At 36.8% G+C, this 14958-nt stretch overlaps 1 protein-coding gene across 2 annotated transcripts in view; it reads left to right on the top strand.

The window, feature by feature from the left end:
- EIF4E (eukaryotic translation initiation factor 4E) overlaps positions 1-14064 on the top strand; it is a 15144-nt gene extending 1080 nt beyond the window's left edge. For both annotated transcript variants that reach the window (XM_072405602.1, XM_072405600.1), the window contains exons 2-7: positions 9361-9452; positions 9846-9941; positions 10486-10549; positions 10624-10737; positions 11407-11546; positions 12102-14064. In XM_072405602.1, the coding sequence (XP_072261703.1) occupies positions 9361-9452; positions 9846-9941; positions 10486-10549; positions 10624-10737; positions 11407-11546; positions 12102-12216 (621 nt within the window). In that variant the 3' untranslated portion in view covers positions 12217-14064. The remainder of the gene's footprint in view (positions 1-9360; positions 9453-9845; positions 9942-10485; positions 10550-10623; positions 10738-11406; positions 11547-12101) is intronic.
- The last annotated feature ends 894 nt before the right edge of the window (positions 14065-14958 follow it).

The following is a 14958-nucleotide window of genomic DNA, read 5'->3' as shown; positions in this document are numbered from 1 at the left end:
AAGGGGTGTATGGGGGTAATGCCATGTTACCCTATGTGGGAAGGGGTGTATGGGGGTAATGCCATGTTACCCTATGTGGGAAGGGGTGTATGGGGATAATCCCTGTGTGGGAGGGGTGCATTGGGGGTAATCCCATGTTACCCTGTGTGCAGGGGGTCCATGTAATATAACGCCTTGCATGTTTTGGTCACACAGAAGGCTTATAGCAGCTGATAATAGGTTTGAAGTGCCTAATGATTAGCTAACCAACCACCAAGCCATCTCATTGTAATGCTAATAAAGGGAACCTGTTGGAGAGGCTTCTCTTGCATAGAAATGACATTTTTTTTCTTTACAAGGGTTTTGTGGGAAGTCTCCTTCCAGATTCTGCTGCTGAGTGTGGCTATAGATTTTCATGCGTACTGGCCTAATTGTTTTTTTAAATACTTGTCCCTATTTCCTGGTCATGATAATTTAACTTCTGTTCAGGTGATTGGGAGTTTGTTCAGTCCCAGCAGAGGAGTCCAGGATGCACCGTGTATCCCAGCTTCCTATACAGAGCTGCACAGCCATTTATAATGAATGGAACTACTTCCCAATAACATGTATTACAAAATATTGTATATTGTCACACAGTCCGAAGGAGTTTTGGCAAAACAAGAGAACTATTGTTCTGTTGGGACCCCCTTTAATGGGTATCTAGGGGTATTTTCCGTCACTTTCAGTAGGCATCCCAGATTTTTTTTAAGCAGACTGGGAAGAAATTTAAGGCGTGTGCAGCCCCTGTATTGTGCCCAACTAATCAGTAACTACTCACAAACAGCCGGGCGGAGCGCCCAGCTAAAAGGAGTCGGAGAGAACACTGACTTTGTAGCGGTTCCTGTTCCATTTTTTGGATAGGAAGTAAAGAGCTACCTCCCCATCAGGGGCATTTACCTTGATTTTTTTCCTGCTAGCCATCAAGAAAAATGTGATAAAAATGGACAGGAGGAGGTATAAAATCATGTAATGGGCATATACCTATAGCTGAAACAAATGAGCGGGAATTTTCCAGTAGACAAACCTATTCCAATACTTGTCTGAGGAGGGTTTCCCCTTAACTTGGAAGGGATTTCCTTCCTGTTTATATGGGATGGGGAAATAAAGGAAATTCTCCCTATTGAAAAATCACATCTTACTTAATCTTTGTCAAAACTAAAAATTATACACTTTAACTTTTCTCAAGCTTTCAGATTTGGCATGTTGCTATGGCACTATTGAGCTCTTCTCCTGGCTGAAAGGATACCAAAGCTCTAATTTAGAGTAAAAATTCAAGGGTTTTACGTGTGTTGCAGTTTGAGGTCACTGGCTGCACACAGGACAGGAAGTGGATATCCACACTATTGCAGTACGTTAGCACATGTGCTTTGTTTTGTGTTAATTGGCTTTACATTAGGACACCAGTTCATTCAAACATTGGGAGCTGCCTATGTCACTGCTAACTAAATAGTAATATGTTTTTAGTCCTAATATTCCAGAACATTTTATGCCAGCAGCTAATATTTCAGGTTAGTCTTTAAATTGTCCACAGAAAATCTTTTTTCCAGTTTTGCATAGTGGGTAAGAGGTTAAACCCTTCTGTGTTTCAATCCGCTTCAATACAGAGACTTACCATTTTCTGTCCTTTAAAGTTTTTCAGAGTAAAATCAGAAAGAAACAAATCTATCATTGGAAATATTAGAGGGAAACTCAAACCCATTGTATTTTTATAAACTTTTTTTTCTCCCTTTCTAGTGAAACGGTCAGCAAATTAGCTGGCGGGGGACAATGTCTGTAACGGCCTATAGTGAAAAACTGCCAGCAGTTCAAATCATTCCTTAATCTGTTTTAAACAAGAAACATTTTCCCCCGGTTAGCAATTTTGGCTTTGCCAAATAAATGCAGTCAATAGAACTCAATAGCTCAAGCTAAATGTATCTGGGTCATTTCTCAGAAGACATCCTTTATCGAGTATACCAGTTGGACAAAGTCAGCTTCAAGGACGAAAGTGCAGCTGTGTGTTAAGCTAAGCCTTGGTTTCTTTTCAGACCGTTGTCTGCGGTTACATTTTTGCAGCAATACAACTAAAGGGCATTGGGATTTTGTATACATTGAATAGCACCTCAAGCACCTTACTCAAACACCACAAAAGTAAACCATCCTGTCTTGGTTCCCTTTGATGGGAAAATTGCTGCAACTGTTCTATAGCATACAAAATGTAATGTCCTTGTGCATGTTAATGTCATTTCATGTGTATGGTCAGGGAAAGAGGAAGTGTTCGATATATGGAAACTTTTAAGAAGGAAAGACAAAGATTATTGGTTCTCACACTTGGAAGTAGCACTGGCATAAGATGCACACAGTGAGCTTTGGTGACTTGAAATATGGCTGCTAAAGGGGATGAAAATATCAATTTAAATAGTTTTTAAACAATTGTGACATTAGAGTTGTCATTGTTTAAACCCCCCCCCCCCCCCCAGCAGTATTCCAGAGTGTGACACTCGGGGTCACTAAAAACATTAAAAAAAAAACACTTAACTTGTTCCGTTGGCGTCCTGCCGGTCCCTTCATATCCTCGGGACGTCTTCATTCTTCAGCCGGTGACTGCAGAGACCATCTCCGGGGTTTACTGGTGCGGTCGGGAGGAGCAGCGGGAAATTCAAATAATTTTGTATTGGATTCAATAGAAAATAGCTGAATTGAGTCCAATACAAAGAAATCTTTATTTTATATATATATATATATATATATATATATATATATATATATATATATATAATGCATGCTAATGTACAGTTATATTACATGGTTCACAGTTTTTTATTTTTACCAGATTTTTGTTTTTTAAAAGTTTAATAATACATTTATTAAATATTGGACATACTTTGGTGAGTTAAGCCTAAGAATTATAAGCCTACAACGTAAAAATACATTTTCACCATGCAAAAAAAGTAACGCTTTTTGCGTGGAAATAGAGACAGAATTAGAACGCTAGGCGGGTTAAAGCAGTAGACTTTTTTTTTTTTTTTTTTTTTTATTTATTTTTGTTCAAGACACAAGAAAAAAGAAATCCAATGTTATATATTCCTAAAATACACTAATTCTGTGGAGCTAATGTAAAAAAGTAGGCTGGCCTTTATTTTAGACAGGACATGCGGTATCTCTCTTGCTATAAAATAAACTTAACCCGCCTGATCTCAGTTTTTAAATAGTCGCCTGTCTGCTCAATTGCAGACGCTTCCATCTTTACCTGGTCACCTTTAAGGTTCTGTTTTTTTTTTTTTTTTTTTTTGGCCATTTTGGTTAGCCAGGATACCCAGAAATTGTACACTGCACATGGGAAGCTTAGTTTTTGTTTTCGCAAACAGGCAGGTAAGTGATTTTATTACGGAAAAGTTATCATCGGCCCCCTTCTACTATATAAATATAAACCCTGCCTATTCAGTATTTATTTTTACAAATTTAGTTTCACTCTAATTTACCATCTGTAGGGAGTTTGTAAGTTTTCTCCGGTTTACACCACATCTCTAAAATTTTGCTGCTAGGCTAATTGGCTTCCCAGAAATTGTCCTTGGTATGTGTAAATAATCGGCAGCACAAACAGTAGTGCAAGCTGATGGTTACTCGGCAAGATCTGGATGCATGCAAAGTATAATAAAGAATAACACTAATTAAAAAATTTAAAAAGGAAAGACTCCCTTTTTTAAACTAAAAGGGGAATACTAAAGTGAATACTGCAGTGAGGGACAGATAAGTATTTGATGGGAGTGGTTTGAGGAGGGTCTGATCTCACTTATGTGAAGTTTTCACTTGGCAAAGAGGCTCTAACCTTGTTCACTTCACATGCTCAATGGTTCTTATAGCGATGTCTTTTTTAGGGTCATAATTTTTCTTTCACACATGCAGTGTGTTTAAATTTTCGATTAATCAGCTGGGTTTTTGTGAGGGGGGTATCAATTACATACACTTTGTTACAAAGTTGTAAACATTTAGGGCCCACCAGATCTCTAATGTAGCTAATATAAAACTATACACTATGCGGCCTGTGATTCTCTGTACATCGGTGGTCCTTAATCTTTTGGACGTCACGGACCACTAAATTTAAGGACTCCTGGCTGCCAATGCGCGAGGAGCCGTGTCACCCTCAAAATGTAAGAAACTTCCCCCAGAGTGATGTCATGATGCCAGAACCATCATGTCCCTGGTGTGTCCAGAGACCATCATGTCCCTGGTGTGTCCGGAGACCACCACCCTGAGCAAGCTATCCGTAGGGGGGACATGGTCTGCGGCTCAGGGTGGGTGTATTGGCCAGAGCCATGATGCTTTGCATTCACATTGTGCTGTATTACGCTTTCACTTTGTAATACTGTGTGCTTACATTGTATACTAGAACAAAGTGGACATGTATGGGGGTACCCTTGCGTACCATACAGGTGGTGAACATTTATTTCATGAATAGACTATGGGTGCGCTCCATTTGGCTGATACACCTGCAGTACAAATATTTATTAAGGTGTGAAAGCAAAGGGGGGGGGGAGGTGGGGGTACCTGGAGTCAACATTGGCAAAAAAAATTTAGACTTCGATACTTATTTCAATTATTAAAATTCACCTACAAGTTTTTCAGTCCACTGTTTTTCTTGTGTGTGGTTTCTGGATATCCTATGTGAGTGTTGGCTGCATGGTCTTGGAGTTGTGGAGAAATTCATAGGGTAAGTTTGTCCTTGGGGTTTTCCCACTGTGGTAATTGATGTTAACAACATGTAACTGCTAATTCCACTCCCCTAGTGACTCCCTCCATATGAAGAATTGTACACATCTATGGTAAAGCTGCCCCTCTGTACCTGAGGGTGGGTACCTCATTATGCATTACTGATCACTCTGGGTAGTCTATAGACATCTTAATTTTTTGCTTGTTGGTATTACCACCTGTTCCCCCTTTATTTTAACTAGACTGTCTTAACGTTCAGAAACTTTGTTCTGATACCCTTTTTAGCTTACATATTTATTAGAGAATGGTACAAGGAGAAAACAGATCTTGTTGATTTTGAACTTGATGTAGACCTTTTCTATGGTTTATACATTTTGTGTAACTTTTATTTTTCTTTTAATGCCTCATCCTAGTTTTGACAATATGTTTTATATTTATTGGCAGGTAGGATATTTGTTTCACGCTTGAACTATACTTTTAACTGGACTTATCTGCAGGAGAGTTGTTAGATGCAGAGTCCTAGAATAGGGCCTTGAAGTTACTGCTTACTGCACATGTTCAATGAAATGAAAGGGACATCTATTTACCTGTTGATTTTTGCCAGAAAATGCATGCTGGTAACTTCATTTTTTTTCTTATTGTTAGTAAGAGGGGAATATGAATAAAGATGGTGGTGAGGGGAGGTCTGTTCTTTGTAAACCTGGAAATCTTAGAAGTACACCATTAAAGTTTAGGAGATAATGGCCTGAAACCTTCCCTACAATAGTAGTCACATAATTGTGTGGAATTGGCTTTATTTACTATTTGGCTTCACTCTGTAAGTCCATACAAGTTGTGTTATGCACTTTTAGTTCTATTCTTGTAAAGTAGTTCAGTGTTTCAATTGTTCTGCTGCTGATTCCAAAAAGACTATTCCAGATTGTTTTAAAAAGTATTGTAGGTGAAAGCATTGTGTGAAATCCATCTGTGGTTGTAGTTGCAGTAATGCTGGTCAGTACTTTGTGGTGCAAAGCAGTCTCTACACCCTATATGTACTCACATTTTCTGGTTTACATTGTTCCATGTTGGTTTATAATGTATTTATGTTAAGAAGAAATCCCCCCTTGCACTTGTTATCTCTCTTCTAAAATCTGTTCTTGTGGCTCTGTTGTCTGATCACATCAAATGATGTGACATTTGCAGCTATTGGCCCATGTATGGTCACCTTTAGAACTGTGACTGCGGTCATTTAAGGGAAAGCTCTTGTTTTGTTTAGAATCTATCAATTGTGATTTTGTTATTTGAAGTGCTTAAGTCAGCGGCATTTCACTTGAACTAATTAAAAATTCAAATGTTTTCTAGTCTGTGAACTTGGTGATATTCTGTACACTGTGTACAGAACATACTCAAAAATCTAATTTTCTGCTCACGTGATTTGCTTAGTCATTTTCCAGACGTCTGCCTATTCTATGGTCTGTATAACTACAGAAAAATCTAATTGATTTTATATCTGTGGGCCCTGCTATTAGGTGCAGTGGGTATTTAATTCCCAAAGCATAAATGTGTTTCTCTTTTAAAGAAATTCAAAGTAACACCAACAATTCTGGTATGATTGGAATAGTCTTAGTAGCACTCTGGCCTACTAGATGCAGAATTTATCCTTGTCTAATACAAATGCAATGTGTTTCCATCCACCTGTATAGGAGATAAATCCTCGTTCTAAACCCACTAACCTCTGGCGTTCCCCAATCTGGTAACGGGTGGTGGAGCAATACCTGGGCACTGATCTACAATGGAGGTTTCTTCTCATGCACAGGGGTTTAATTTCCCATGCAGGGTGTTTTTTGGTGATGGCCCAGCAGTGTTATTGGGCTGAAGGGGAGCATTAGTGAAAATGTGTTCTTTTGCTCCAAGGTTTTGTGTTTTTGTCCTCCAAGTGGCTGAAAGTTTAATCCAGGATGAGTAGGAGTAACCTTAAATGCAGACTGAATATGTGAGCACCTGACAAGAAGCTGTTTATTTGTAAAGATATGAAAAGCTGGCATTTTTGTGAGACTCGAATTATTGTCTTTTGACAATTGATTTTAAAGGGAAACTTTTTCAGGCACCTATATGTTGCTTGTCCACATTTAGAAGCATCTTGTGAGGAAGACGTTCTGGAATAATCCTTTGGAATCTTGGGTTGGAAAAGTTTAAGGGGTTTTGTAGTCACTGACAAAGCCAGGGAACAAGCATAACATTATTTCTTATGAGCCTTGCTCTTACAACTGGCAAAACGACAGTACCAACATCTGAGGCTTATTATACTCGAACATATCCTATAGTTTTTCATTATTATTTTTTTATATATATATATTATAATATTAACTTCTATTTTCTAATCTCCTTTAATTTATCTTCCTCCCCTTTATCATGCCACCTGGATGGGTATATTTTCTTGGGAGAACAGAGGATGAAAGCCATTGCAGGCTCATGCCTCATTGTGCATATATAAATATAACACAAATTTTTCTTGGATCACTTCCTCGTTTTTGTGTAGATGTTACATTTCCACAGAGGCACAAAGGTGAGATAAGAAGTTGTCAGTTTTTTTGGTGTAAAATGCAAAATTTTGGCTGACAAAGTAAATTTAAATATTTTTAGCTGTTTGCAAATTTTGCTTTCCACAAACCAGTGATAGGCAATACCTTTATTCAATGTCAGCTTCTGCTTACCACTTTTATAAGTAGTGATATAGAACGTCCTTGTGCAGCTAATAATGATTTGGACAATTTTAGCATGAGAGCTTAGGTCATTGCTCCCAAAATATCCAACCGCTCGTTGCCAAAATTCCCGTGGATAACTTGGTACATGCTGAGGAAGTGACTCTAAGCCCCTCAAACCTGCTTATATTATATCTGTATTGTGGACCTTGGGAGGAAAAATTCCAAAAATTGCAGGAGCCTCATAGTGAAGTATAGATTAGGAAAGAAGGATGAAATGTATTACTCCTAAAAATTATATTAAAATTAAAGGCTACAAAGAAAAAAATTGCTATGCCTGTAGTTAAGCTTGGATATTACATTTATTTTCTTAATAGGTAAATAAGGTTTACGATCCTGGTTTTACAAAACTTTTCGGACAAACAATGCTTTTTGACATTCTTTTGGAAGATATTAATGACAGAGTATAGTAAACCAGTGTTTCACAGCTACAGTATTAATAAAGGGCACCAATAGTGCCCTGTTTTGTGAAAAGAACAATAATGAATTTAAAATATTTGACAAGATACTGTCAGATGCATGACAGAACTATAGAGACTATTATTGTTGATGTTCTATTTCCATTTCATGAACTGCAAAAAAGATTATAAAGAGCAAAGGGTTTTTTTTATTCCTTTTATTTTTTTCTTGGCCTTGTAACAGTACACGTGCAATTTTAGTATGGCTTGCATTAAAAACTTTCCACTAGACCATTGTGCACAAATGTAAGTATAAAATGGGGTTTTACTCCTAGGACAAATGACTGCTCATTTAGGTGTATAAGACAGCATTTCTGGCCCGTGTCATTGCCATCCCTTCAGGAAACTGGGACTGTTTAGCAGGGGAAATCTTGTGAGGGGGCAATCCAGGCAATTACATGAGCATCTTCTTGTGACATTTGGACTCTGTATTTCCAAGAAGAGTGTGACATCACCCCTGCCTAATTGCTGCTGGTGGAAGGTGGAGTGAAGTATAAACTCTAACTTCTTTACATCTTCTAATCGTGTTCTTTGGTACTAAAAGGTGATTTATGAAGATCAGAGGGACTGGATGATGTATGTGGACCTACCATTTTGTTGCAAAGTCGGTTTGAAATGTTGAAAGGCAGGAATTGAATTGGCCAAAGCAGGAAAGCTGTGCTTTGTCCCTATACTTAAAGTGGAACTAAACTCGAAACAAAAAAAAACACCTTTAATACTGCAGCTATGTCTGTCAGAAAATTCTTCGTTAGGGTCCCCCAGTATCAGTCTTTGGCCCAGCGCAGAGGAAGCGATGAGTGTCGACATCTTTTCTATTCTTCCAGGTTCTTCTTCCTGCGTCGCCCGATCTTGCACTGAGCAGGCGCAGGATCGGGTATAGATGGAGAGAAAAAAGATTGAAAGGGCATGCGCATTAGGAGCAGCGAAGATGCCTTCCCAGGATGCGTGATGTAGTATCCTGGGAGGCTTTACCGGGCCGATCAAAACAGAACACACTTAAAAATAATTGAATAAAATTTTGACTTAATAGTGGACAACCCTTATATTTAATGTGAAGTAAAAATTTAGATTTTCTGTTCACTTTAACACTGCTTCCAGTCGATGTGCAGTAACTGGATGGGAGCTTGTACTGTGACAGTTCCTGGTTGTGAAAAGTTGTTTGTTTTTGGTTGCAGTTTTTAGAACTAGTTTTAATAGAAATTGGTGGCTTTAACCATGCTATGTTTATACCACACTGGTAATCCATCTGTAATCCTGCTAAAGGGCAACTATAGGGGCGCTGTTTTATTTTTCATATTGTTTAATGTTCCTTATGCAGAAGAACGTGAAAATACTAAAGTTCCTCATTCTGGAAACGATGTCTGATTCTGTACTGTTATGCTATGGTGTTTACATGGCAGATTGTAAAAGTTGTACTGTTGTCCATTTTAATTTTGATAATTTTATCATTGCAGGAAACTGTCAATACTCAAGAAGAAGAAAAAACTGAGACTTGTCAGGAGATTGTAAGCCCTGAGCACTACATTAAGCATCCACTACAAAACAGGTAGGAATTGCATCTGCACAGCTTATCCTTTCAAACTATTAAACATAATAGAATATTACTCGTAGGTGGGTTTTATCACCATTCAGGTTGCTATATCTGGATATCACCTGATGATGCATTGTTATTAATGGGGTTCAAGTGGGGATATTTTCTGTATATACATTTATGTCCACAGATATTCTACCAGGTGTCTAATTTATTGGCGGGGTATTTCAGCTACTGGTTTGTGCTTTACTCCAGTGTTTGTTCAAAAAAAAAACTTGCAGGTGATTGAGCTTGCCAGCATCCATTCAAAATAAAATATCGTGTGTGTTATATTTTTGCAAGATCTAGTTGTTGTTTTCCTGCAAAACCCCAAACTTACAAATTCATCAAAGTCCTTATTTGTTACAGATGGGCCTTGTGGTTCTTCAAAAATGACAAGAGCAAAACCTGGCAGGCCAACCTTCGATTAATTTCAAAGTTTGACACTGTTGAAGATTTTTGGGCGTAAGTATACAAATGTTGTCTTTGTAACTTTCTTTGTATGTCTGTACAGTTCTGCTCATAATTTCACATAACCTGTTGATATATTGAAAAATCACTGATTCACTAACTTTCATTTAGAGTGTACAATCAGAGGAAACAACTTATATAAGATCATAATCATATTTGCCTTCCTAACTCTTTCATAACTTTGCTGATAATAGAAATCACCCAAATGGTTCTGATCAAAAGTTTATATACCCTAAATGCTGTGTTGGTAATGTACACACTAGTTCATGTAAGGGTAATTCGTTTCCAGACCTATATTTACCTGGAAGATTGGAGTTGGGCACCCCTGGTCTCTCCTATAATATATGGTTAAACTTCCCCATGGTTCCACTTAAAGTACAGGAAGATTCATAATTTTTAAAGATAACAACCACATAAGATAATTCAGGTATCGGCAGTAAAGGAATATCTGCTAGAGAATGTTAGGGATTTAGATCTTCCCATTGAGGCTGTAGTAGGTAACTTTTTTTTTTTTTCTCTCTCTCTCTCTCTCTTCCAGTCTTTACAATCATATCCAATTGTCTAGTAACCTAATGTCAGGTTGTGACTACTCACTCTTTAAGGTAAGTTCCTAAATAAGTGTCATAATATTTGAAAATGGTTTTCACATATTCACAAAGATTTGTACTTATAACAGGATGGTATTGAGCCAATGTGGGAAGATGAAAAAAATAAGCGTGGGGGAAGATGGTTAATTACACTTAATAAGCAGCAGAGGAGAAATGACCTTGATCGCTTTTGGTTAGAGACGGTAAGTTGTGTTTTCTTCCTTTTAGGGAAAAGGGTCTTTCCATCACAGTGCAGGTTTTAATTGGGTTTGCCGACATGCTTTTTTTTCGGTTTCTCAGTTTGTCTCCCAAAATGGAGGACCAAGAAAGTAAATCCAGGCAAGTTATCTGGATTATACTGATACTATCCTCCTAAAGCAAATGGTAGAAGAACAGGTCTGACAACAAGATTTGTAAAGGACCTACTTAATCTATCAACACTGTTCAGTTGTATACTGATGGCTCAAGCAGTATGAGAACACCTATTCATACCAAAAAGATCATAATTATTAAATGTAGCCACACTGGCTAGAGTGACTAGCAAGGTGGCAATCACTGGGGGCCGTGTGGGTTTGCTTGATCTGAGGCCGGTCTGAACTTGCTTGTAGAAGATCCAAATTTTAAAGGGCAGCAGATGATGACAAAACCCCTAATCAGTTTCACTTAAAATTAGAATATCATTTTTGGGTTTACTTACCCTTCAATATATAACTAGTCATTTTTTTCAATTTATATCCATTGTTGGTGATATGTAGATGGTCAGTATCTTTGCAGAGAATATACTTTTGGACAATGGGCAGGGACTGTGATTGACGGCTATACCAGGGGGCTTTTAATTAGGGTGTATTTACTAATCTTCCATTTTTTCTTAGCTTATGTGCCTTATCGGAGAGTCATTTGATGACTACAGTGATGATGTATGTGGAGCCGTTGTAAACGTTAGGGCAAAAGGAGATAAAATAGCAATCTGGACTACTGAATTTGAAAACAGGGACGCTGTTACACATATAGGGTAAGTTATACTGCATTAAACATTCTTAATGAAATGTGCATATGAAGTGCCAACAGTCACTCAGGTAGAAAATCTTAGATTAGTTATTCATAATTCTCTATCAAATTATGTTGACAAATTTTATTGCTAGGATAACTTCAAAAAATGTTTAAAAGCACCTGATGTGCCAGTAACTTTGTGTCAGGTGTTTTGTTTTTTGTTTTTTTTATTAATATTCTTAAGTGTGACTATTACAAATCTAATTTCTGGCTTATTTTAAATATTGTAACTGCTCCTCTGAAACAAGTATGGACAGATAATAAACAAAATGCCATTTATTGTTCAAAAGTGACTCACAAAGTGAGTATGAAGGCTTTGGAATTTGCACTTAAAAATATTTTTTGTAAATCATAATCTAATATGTCAGGCAGCTAATGCATAGTTATGGCAAAGAATGCAAGGATTGTAGATTGTATCAGAGAATTCTTCTGTTGCATTTTAGAAAACAAAACCTATGGTGTTTGATGGTTTTGAACAATTTGTTGATTTTAAATTAACTTTTTTTTCTCCATATAGGAGGGTTTACAAGGAAAGATTAGGACTTCCTCCAAAAGTAGTGATTGGATATCAGTCCCATGCAGATACAGCTACTAAGAGCGGCTCCACCACCAAGAATAGATTTGTTGTTTAAGAAGACGCCTTCTGAGTATTTTTTCATAGGAGACTGCGTCAAGCAATCGCGACTTGGGAGCTGTACCAAAGCCTCTACAAAAGCAGAGTGGACTGCATTCAGATTTGATTTCCACCTCAATATTGCTAAGAATTGTGAAAGTCATTCGCCTTTGTCTTGTGCTAATGTTCAAATCCCCTCACATTTTTTTTTTTGTAATTTTATTTTTTTTTTTTTTTTCTTTTTGAAAAGAATAAGTTATCCAATCATAACATTTCAATGCCCTTCCTCCCAGTATCCACAGTGGTTGCCCAGGTTATCTCTGTAATAGTTTTTTTTTTTTTTTTTTAGTTAACTATTACAGAAATATTTATCCAAAATGTGCACTCACATAACCCACCTTTAAAGAAATCTTTACATTTTGCATTGTACGCAGTTACAATAGTTTGCTGATCTTGCAAGACGGAGGATTAAAATGCATTCAAACTTCTCTAGCGATTCATGGTTTGTTTTTATTTTTTTTTCTCCTTATTTTTACAGCATTGTTCTGGCTGTATTTTGTGCTGATGTTGGCTGCTAGGTTTAATTTATTTGCTTCCCTCCCTAATAACATTAGTAATATTCTGAATTAATTTTTTTTAGCTCATGTAACATTGGTGATGGACCTGGGAAAAAGAAAACAAAATGGGTTAAATAAAAGTGTTATTTTGTGTGTTTAAAAACATTCTTTAATTTTTTTTTCAATTTTTTCTTTTGTATGCCATTATAAGCTTTGCTGCAAGTTTTTGCATTTCAGTAGAATCAGTGACCTGTTTCTGTGATTTCTTAAACATAATTGTTTTTTATGTACACCATAATGACATTCCTTACTAGAAATAGTATGTCTTTGCTTTTTTTTTTTCCTTTTTTTTTTTTTTATTATCCTATGGCGCATTTTAACACATTGTACTAGATTATATTTTTGCTTTGGTTATAAAAAAAACAAAATGGCTCAAGTAGCAAAGCAGTCACCATTCATAGACAGTGTACAAAACTGTAAATAAAATGTGTACAGTGAATTGTCTTTTAGACAACTAGATTTGTCATTTTTTTCATCACTTTACCCAAGGGAAAATGTTTCTGCTCCCTTTACTGTGGCAACAGTGTGTGTGTGTGTATTGGAACCTACTGCCTTACTCACTGGCAGCTCTAGAGTAGCTAAACTTTTTTTCCTTAATTTTTATTACTTACAACTAAACAAATTGCTGCTTTCATATCAAATCTTAAATAGGATACATTTGTTATGTGGTGGTCAAAATTCCACCTTGCATTACTTTTGTGTTTATGGCAATGCTTTCAGATGTATCGTTCTGGCTTTCATGCATTATACCGCATCCTAAAGAATTCCTTTTAGGACACACAGCAGTTCCAATATGCACCCACAAATGACAGGAATGCATTAAATGTAACTTCTGTCAATAGTAGAATGTATAGTAATTTTGTTCTTCTACCCACAGGTAACCATGTTAGATAGCATTCAGAAATACAGAATTTTTTAATGGTGGCATTTCATGCATCTTTGGTCCTAGTCAGACAAGCCTGTCTAGCATGTTACAGTGGGTGCAGATGGACATCATGTTGTGAAATGTATTGGCCCAAATTCCAGTTGAAATGTTCCAGTTCATACCTGTACTTTGCTTGGTACTGATTTTTTGCAGAAACTTTTTATTCTGTAGATAATTTACCTCCTTTAGGGCTTTGTGATTTACAGTTTGGTGCCAGCTTTAATGTATATTGTTTTAAGCCTTGTAACATTTTCTAAGGTCATCTGATGAATTATTCACTTTTAAATACACATTATTCTAACATTAAAGACTTTTTTAATCTCTTTCCACTGTTTACCCATATAAACTAATTTGGTCTTTTTCTAAATGGTGTAGACGTGCAAAATGTCAAATGTAAAGCCATATATTAATGTCTTAGTATATAACAAGCTGTCACCTATAAAGCCAGCTGCTATAATAAATTGTTCAGGAAGACAGACTGGTGTGGCCCCAGAATATTTTTGTAAGGTTTCTTTTCAATAACAGGAACCCTTTTTCTGACCTTTTAATTAATGAATAAAAGTCTCATTGGTTTCACATTGGTTCTTTACACAACTGCCGCCACTGTTGCTTCGGGAGTGGAACATGTGTCCCCCTCCTAGAATACCTTGTTCTTTTGTGGTGACTTGGAGCCACAGAACGTTTTTAAGGATTTGCACAATTTAGTGTATCAATTTTTGCTATCAAAAATTATGATAATGTGTTTAACCCATGGTATTTTTAAACCTAGATATTTACCACTGTATGGCCAGCAGCTTTAAATTGAAATGCTTTTGTAGTATTTATTGGTTTTTGAGCTGTGCTTACTTCTAGTCTATGTCTAAGATATAAGAGATGGTGGATGAGCTCTGGTGTAGACAAAAGACTTTTGCTGACCTAGCAGTGTTCCTTGCTCTGTTAGAGCAGTGTTTTGTGACTTTTTAAAAAGACCCTTCAATTTACATTAAGGTCTTGGGAACTCCTTCCATAATTATTATATACACAGCTTCACAGTACTGGTCATTGGAAGCAATGCCACCCTCAGACAAAAAATTATTGGTGTCGGCTTTCCTGCCATGAGACGCAGAGATTGTTTAAAAAAACCCTGGTTGGGAAACCCTATTAGAAGTATATCTATGGTAAAGTCTGATTTGCTTGATTGATCCTGATATGAGAACGCTAAAATCTTTTGAAAGTAAAT

The sequence above is a fragment of the Pyxicephalus adspersus genome, chromosome 3 (genome assembly GCF_032062135.1).
Source record: "Pyxicephalus adspersus chromosome 3, UCB_Pads_2.0, whole genome shotgun sequence".
Lineage (NCBI taxonomy): Eukaryota > Metazoa > Chordata > Amphibia > Anura > Pyxicephalidae > Pyxicephalus > Pyxicephalus adspersus.
This window is presented reverse-complemented; position numbering and strand designations above follow the sequence as displayed.